Here is a 7,814-nt window from a genome sequence, read left to right on the forward strand (position 1 = left end):
CCAATCACTTGTGTTGTTTTTTATTTTCCCCTTTTGTCTCTAATGCTTCTCAGGTCATGGTAGAGAATTCTGACTTCACCCCATCGCAGGTTGGCTGTCTCTTTACCTTCCTTGCCCGTCAGCTCGCCAAACCCAACAACACGTTGTTTGTGAACAGGACGCTTTTTGACCAGGTAAGTATTCCTTTGTGAGAGGTGGAAAAAACTTCCAAACAGGACGCAGCACTGCAGAAAGTGTGGCTAGTGCTGTAGACTGAAGGAATTCTGGAAGTACTGGTGCGTTATAAAACAGATAACGTCTTACTGGGACTTTACTGTGGTTTCAAAGAAGCAGAATAGGAGAGATGACAGAAACGCAGTAAGCTCCATATTTCTGCTACCCTGCTGGAATTGTGTGAGAAAGAGGATCGAGTCCTGAGAGATGGAACAGCCTCTGCTCTTCTCCATGAAATGGCAGATTCCTGTAGTCACTAGTGTGTCAGGAGAGGGAAAGCAAAGGCCCATAAGGGCAGGAACCAAGCTGTTAATCTTTAAGCCTCAGCGAGCACTTCGGTGGCTCTGTTGTCACTTCTTATGCATATGAAGGTGCCAAGGTAAGGAGGTAAGGGCTGCCAACTAAAATAACATTAGTGAGCTTATAGAGCACGTCTATGTAGCTGGTAATTTGTAGTTCACGTGACCGCTATTCTTCTCTGCTGTTTGAAATAGGCTGACACTCACCACTGCATGCCTGAAGCCTGCATGGGTTAAGTTTATATCCCAGCTTAAGTCTCAGAAATTCCTCGGACTGAGGAGGAGATTTCAATGGCTACAGCAGTCGTGCTTTGATGATAATATGGATATATGAACACTCTTAAAAAATCTACTTAGAAAATATATGTCCTTTGTCATAATTTAAGACCAAAGAACTCTGTGGAGGCTAAATGGCTTTGGATTAAACACTTTAATTACAGTTATATTGAATTCTGTGGATTGCATGATTTCCTGTTTTTTCTGCGAGAGATGGCACAGACCAGGAGAGAAGTTGAGAGGGTCAGCGTAGTAATTCCAGCTGTTTGGTATGTAGTCCAAGGCAGGGCCATGGAGTCCCCTGAGTTGTTCTACATTCCCTAGGTTCCCCAAAGTTTGGTTCCAGATCCTAGTGCAGTTTTCCTCCCTGGAGTCTTTCAGCAGTTCTTGGTTATTCCAATATTCTCAAGTGTCCTTAGTTGTAGGACCAAGTAGTGAGTACATCACCCATGAATAGTACATTCAAATTGCACCGTTGTGTTCTGATTTGCCGTTGCCACTATTGATGCTCACAGTCTGCTGCTTAGGCTTATGCTAATAGCTCTGCTAACTAGGCCTAACTCATGCTAACTTCTACACCCTTGCCCAGGTCCTTGAATTTCTGTGCAGTCCAGATGATGACTCCCGCCATTCGGAAAGGCAACAGGTAAGGAACTTTTCTTCAAGGGAACATTTCTTCAAGCACCAGGTATGACCAGACCATAGAGCAGAGTTTGACCTCAGTGGGAACGAATGTTGGCTGAAGGTCTTTTGCCAAAGCAGACACCTAGCACAGGAATGGCGGCCAGCATGGAAGAACGCAGCAGGAGTGAAGGAGAATCCTACCCCAGCATTGCCTGCAGGAGAGGTTTGACAGCAGTAAGAACAGAGGCAGAAAAAGTCCTGGATAAACACATGACCTTCATAGTTAATGGACAATTGATTATAAAAAAAAAAAATCTGTAAACTAAACCCTGTGTTTGGTTTGATGGAGCAGGAGCAGTGTACTTTTAATGCCACTGGCTGTCTGGCTGCTACTGCAATATAAATAACTGGTCTTAATATCTGCAGGTCCTTTTAGAATTGCTCCAGGCGGGAGGGATAGTACAGTTTGAAGAGAGCCGTCTTATCCAAATGGCAGAAAAAGCTGAATTGTAAGTTGCTGCATATGATATATAAATACTGCCTTTAAATCTTGTGTATGATATTTAAATACTGCCTTTAAATCTCCTCCAAAGCTTTTTTCCTCCACGTTTCTTGTTCCTACTTTCCAGCTGTGTTTGGGGTTATTTTCCCTGTGCGTTCACATATCCTGCATTTAATATGTTCATATTTAGTCCCAGTCTTTCTGTCTTATCTCTACTGAGTGTTCTCACAGAAAGCATTGTTAAGATAAGAGCGGGTAGAGCTGTGGAAACCCTTCAGCATGAAACCCTGTGGGGCTTGATGAGTTTGGGCACTTCCTATCCTAGAGCCTAGGCTTTGTTCAATGGTATAGTTGTATATTTGAATGCTCTACCACTGACAGATGGAGATGACTCGCTGGGTGAGACCCACAGGTGGATTTAAAAGCACGAAGGGGTCTGGAGCCACCCCCATGGTACTCTTTTTAGAATTGAGTAGGAGAGACACAAACACAGTGTCTGGAAAGGCTAAAAATTTCCACCATCTCCTTTAGATGCTTCACGTTTCCAGAAAGAGTCTGTCGTGCCTGAACAGTCAGCTGGGGGGGCATCTTCATCCAAGTTGTGAATTTGGATGTTATGTGAATTAATCCACCATACTACAAAGGACGAGAGGGATAGAAGCGCAGTGGTGGGATATGCCGTGCCTGTTTTCCTGTGTGTCCTAGAAGGAGTTAGCCAAATTTTTCAGACTCAAGAAATGCCTTTTTTTCCTCCTTGCTTCAGAGTTTGGCAGCCGGAACCACCAGCTCAGCTGCTTCCGTCAGAGCTAAAAGACCTGTAGTGTAATGTGATTTAGCAGACTTTCCATTTGTTTTGCCTCAGTTGCATTTGTTTTTATCTAAAGTCTCAAAATATTTAAGATGTTTGTTAAAATTTGAAGGCAGGAAGCTGTGTCATAACGCATTATTGAGTCATGTTCAGTGAATTTCTTCAAATTAGTATTGTGAATTGGCCTAGCTTAAGGAAAATGATCTATGAACAGCAGAACCTGTGAAACTTGATTTCTTTAAGGATTTTTGTCCTCTGTCCCTTGCCTCTCACCTTAGTAACTCCGGTTTTCTCTGTTCTGTATGACAACCTCCCCACAAGAGGGAGGTTGATAGGCTGATTGGCCTGTGGCTGATACCAACCTGTGTACTGAAAACCTTAATGTAAGATGCTTCCAAATGTTTTTTGTAAAACGTGCTGTATTTTCGAGTGCTGCCGAGCTGTGCTAGATCTGAGCTGCCTACCTCTATTCTGCTGACTCAGCTGAGTGAGTGTGTTTTTCCTAATGTGGAAAGCATTTTTCATTTTAGCTATCAGATTTGCGAGTTCATGTATGAACGGCAGCTTCGCTATGACAAAATAATTGGCTGTTACCTGCGTGATCCAGTGAGAAAGGTGAGTACATCTGATGCTTCTCGCCTTTCTCCTTCATAGCAGTGCAGCCTGTCCTGCTGGCCAGAGCGTGAATGGGCACAACAGCCCTGCTCTTCTGTCGTACTTCACTGTCTTAAAAAGTGTCCTCCTTTACAGTTGAGTTTTCTTAGTTATAGTTGAGGCTTTTTGTGTTTGTTGTGTGTTGGAGAGGAGTTGATTTTTTTTTTTTAAAAACTTCAGAGTTTTTAATTTCTTTTTAAATTTAAACAAATGCTAATATATAAAACCTGAGTGCAAGGTGGGGTTTATTGCAAATGTTGCCAACTGCAATACTACTTTGTTTCTATAGTTGAAGCTTTTTGTGTTTGTTCTGTGTTGGAGAGGAGTTGATTTTTTTTTAAAAGCTTCAGAGTTTTTAATTTCTTTTTAAATTTAAACAAATGCTAATATATAAAACCTGAGTGCAAGGTGGGGTTTATTGCAAATGTTGCCAACTGCAATACTACTTTGTTTCTGCCATAATTTCCCTCTTTTCTCCCCCTGGACAGAGTCTCTCTGCCCTTACTATCTCTTTGCAATTACCTTCTGCATGCGCATAAATTGTGTATCTGCCACAGTTTTTGAGGTATTCTCTTCCCTGCCACCAACAGAAGTTGGGAGGAGAGTCTGGCAAATGATCTCACCAACTCCCTATGAAACCACTATGCTGAAACTTGTGTGGGTGAAGGAGTCAGAAGAGATAGGTTGTGACAGTGAGATGGTCAAAAAATATGGTACAGGAGAGCGTCTGAGCTGAGGACAGTGCAGGAGAATCTGGGGGAGAGGCTAATGTTGAAGAGGAATTCAGGAATATGCTGGGAAAACTGACCTACCCTCTGGTAGAGCATTCTTTTCTCTGCCTGTACTCCTAACTAAAGAGTGATGTCCTGTCCTTTTTCCCTGTGAGCAAGAGGGGAACATTTCTACTAGTGGAAGAATAATTCTCTTTGACCTCAGTGCTTAACACTTTTAGCATCAATTCTGTTCCTCTTGGCTTTTTTTTTCCTGGCAGTTCTTCAGGAACTATTTAGGCACATATAATCTCGCCTGCAGATAACTTATCCTGACTTGCGAAGAGACGACTAGCCCTGAGGTCATCCTAAGAATGTTTGACACACTTTCCCGTACCAAAATCTAATGCTCTTAGTGGTGCTGCAGAACATACTGTACCATTTATGGTTTTATGCCTTACAGGAAGAAGTTTTCAACTATATTCACAACATCCTGTCCATGCCTGGCTACAGTGCTGAAGAAAAGCAGTTGGTGTGGCAGAAAGCTTTGGAACATATAGAGGTACAGTGTATCCTAAACCCACGGTACTTCAGCTACCGCTGACTCCTGTTGGATCTGCCTAATGCTGTTGTGTAAGGAGAAGTGTCACAGTGTTGAATCACAACTGTTTAAAAAGCTCTGACTTTAAGGTTTAGTAGTCTCATACCTTAATAGAAGTGTATTTCTTAGATCCAGGCTGGCTTGGTTTCCTGGTTTCAGGTGTTGCTGTCTAGGTAATGGGACGTTATGCTGGCTGTGTAACAGGGAAGGGATCCATTAACAAGTCCTTCATCTCCTGAGTGTGCAGCAGCGGCAAGGTCAGGACATTGACATCACTGACCTCAGAGTCTGTGGTATCAAATTCCTCACCTTAGACTGGTAATAGCATTCAACCTCGGTACTCTGGCATTTCTAACCTGTGGGAAGATGAGGTCATGACTTCTACTGTGGGATACAGACAGTTGCTAGACCTCTCTAATAATTTTTCCTATCTCTTCAATCTCTCTTTGCTTCAGGGGATGGAGACGTGTCTGAAATAATTGTCCAGTCAGTAGACATGGGGAATCCATAATATTTCTAGTTCTATAAGGTGGTGTCAGTCCCCTCCAGGGTGATCTGGAGATAAGCCAGGAAAATAACTCTGTCTATAAAGCAAGCAGTTACGCACTTGCCCAGACTACTTAGCAGAAAATGGCCACGGAAGTTCGTATCCTGTGAGGCAGACAAAAAAGTACATTTGAAAGGTACAGAATACTTTCAGTCTTTACCAGCATCTGCAAGTGGTGTGTGACTAATGAGAAAATGGACCAAGAGGGAAAATGATTCAAAAGACAATAGACAAAGAAATCCTGTGAATCCAGCTGTATGACGTGCAGGTCTCTGACCTCACACCCACGCTCCAGATGCACTTTCAGAGCCTATGGGAATTGTTGGAGGTGATGGTTGTGCTGTGGCTGAGGGGGCCTGGCTCGTTACTACCTTATCAGAGCAACTGTGGTTCTATGCTGGGCTTTCCAAGTTGAGCAAACTACCATCTGCTGTGCTGCTTCCTTGTGTCTGCTTCGTTCTTCTGCTACTACATCCCTTGTCTCTGCTTGTATCGGTATATACAGCCCCAGTTTGGTATTATCAGCGAGTCAGCCTCCCTCTGTAAACCTTATTTTGTGTCTTTATGAAATCACAGGTAGATCTCCTTGCTGGGTCTCTTCAGCCTGAGGCCTTCACAATTGCTGTTCCATGCTTGGGTGTCTCAGGACAAATCAGAAATGTCCTGGGTTGCCCTTCCTGATGTTTCTCATTGTGTTGTACCGATTTTGATAAGCTTGCCGTAGGCTAAGACTGCCAGTTTTTCATATCGAGTTGTTTGGTTTTGTTTTTTCAGTCTGGAGCCACTTCTTGGTTATTGTACAGTGTCAGAAATGCCCAACTTGCCAGAGCTGTATACTTTTCTGAAGTTGGCAAACAACAGAAAATACTCTGCTCAGTTTGTCCATGGCCATCCTTAAAAACAGGGTTTCTTGCACTGTTCCATCAGCCTTGTAGATAATGACCAGCTGCTTTTACCCACACTTTTTGCAGCTTCCTCCAAAAAGCTGCTGGGCAGATGATCGGTTCTGTAGGTCACCTTTCTTGGGTGCTGTCAGTAAGATCAACTCCCTCTTTCCTTTCAGCATCTTCTATTTCCCAGGATTGGTGAGCAGTAGGTACAATTTCATGTGGCTTAGCAGCTTAATTGGCTGCTATGGGCTTTTGTTCTTTTATGTTGTATTAATCCCGCTGTCAGACATTCAGAAGACTTAAAATAGTAAATAACATCTTACTGGGGTTGTCCTGTGACTTCAGGTCTTTGAACAACTGTCCTTTCATTTGCTGAGGTATGAAAGTAGCAAACCAGCCTCTTCAGTTGAAAGTAGCAGTGTCCAGAGAGACTTTCCTGGTGATTGTTTGACAGAAAGTGTGGTTTGCGATCAGTGCCACTTCTTATTTTCTCCATCATCCTACAAAGCTGTTGTTCCTTGATGTTTATCTTGAAAATAAAGCCTAAGGCTTCTCTTCAGTCATGGTATTTGTGGTCGTTGCTTTCTGTCCTCAGACCCTCATGCCGTGTGTCAGTACCATCTCCTCAAGGGCTGTCTACCTTAGAAGTACCATGTTTGCAAATTGTTCAGACCTGGGAGACGATGAATACCCAAGCCCAAAACCTTTTCCTTGGGGATAGGCTGCGAAGGTCACACTGATTCAAGAGCTACAGGCAGTTACAGGGGGGCTGGGCCATCTCCCTCCAGCCAGTCAGTCCTATCTTCAGCAATCCTGAAGACTCCCAGGGAGGGTTTGTCCAGAGAGAGAAACAAATTAAGGCAGTCACACTACCTCCTTTCTGCATTCCTCTGCACTGCTGTGGTTAAGATCTTCTGGGTCCTTTGGGTTACCTGGGCTTGTGAGGTGAAGGGGTCGTGCTCCTGAGTGCTGGGGAAGCAACGAAGAGCTGTGGCTCAGGCAGTAAAGCCGTGGGATCAAACACTCAGAGCTGCTTTACATACAATAAGGTAGACAAATTTTGCTTTGAAAACCTCACAAAATGCATCTTCTGTGAAAGCTCTTTAAAGAGCTTGTGGAGGAGGCACACTCTTCCTTTTTACTTCCTTTCTTCCCTTCACCCTGGTCTGTTGCGGGCATTGGCTGAATTTGGTGGCTGCTACATCTGTCTGGAAACCAAGATAGCGCTAAGTAACTTTTTCAGATTTTTTAATTTATTTATTCTTCCAGATGTATGTTTATGAAATTTTTCTTTCTTTACAACTGTAACAGTTCTTTTTATTTAGTAAAACAATGTTTTCTCCTTTGTAGGCTTAGCAGGGGCTTTTGGGAAGGGTTACTGGGTACCCAATATTGGTTTGGAGCAGTTGCTTCTCATTTCTTTGGAAGCATTAGGAGCAAAAAAACTCATGTTCTGGGTTGTGTAAACTTGTACGATATGAAGCCTCTTAGATCAAGCTTGACAGAAGGCAAACCCACAGGCATCTAAAAGATTGGATTTTTTCCTTTTATTACAATAAGACATTGTTTAAGGCTTTTTCATGTCTGGACAGGCATCAGTTACAGTTAACCGTTACAGGAAATTTGCTTGTGAACCTCTGGTTCCATTCGGTTCCTTTCAAGCCAGTTAAAACACTTCTCCCGCTCACGT

The 7,814-nt window shown here is 43.2% G+C and overlaps 1 protein-coding gene across 1 annotated transcript in view; it reads left to right on the forward strand.

Annotated features, from left to right (window-relative positions):
• The window catches only part of VPS8 (vacuolar protein sorting 8 homolog (S. cerevisiae)), a gene marked incomplete at its 5' end in the record, with an annotated part of 56,019 nt that overhangs the window by 14,720 nt on the left and 33,485 nt on the right, over positions 1-7,814 (forward strand). The window contains 5 exons of the mRNA XM_009705534.1: positions 54-173; positions 1,378-1,434; positions 1,839-1,921; positions 3,253-3,337; positions 4,550-4,648. Coding sequence (XP_009703836.1) covers positions 54-173; positions 1,378-1,434; positions 1,839-1,921; positions 3,253-3,337; positions 4,550-4,648 — 444 coding nt within the window. The remainder of the gene's footprint in view (positions 1-53; positions 174-1,377; positions 1,435-1,838; positions 1,922-3,252; positions 3,338-4,549; positions 4,649-7,814) is intronic.

This window comes from Cariama cristata, unplaced genomic scaffold (assembly GCF_000690535.1).
Source record: "Cariama cristata isolate BGI_N322 unplaced genomic scaffold, ASM69053v1 scaffold2938, whole genome shotgun sequence".
NCBI classification, from domain to species: Eukaryota; Metazoa; Chordata; class Aves; order Cariamiformes; family Cariamidae; genus Cariama; species Cariama cristata.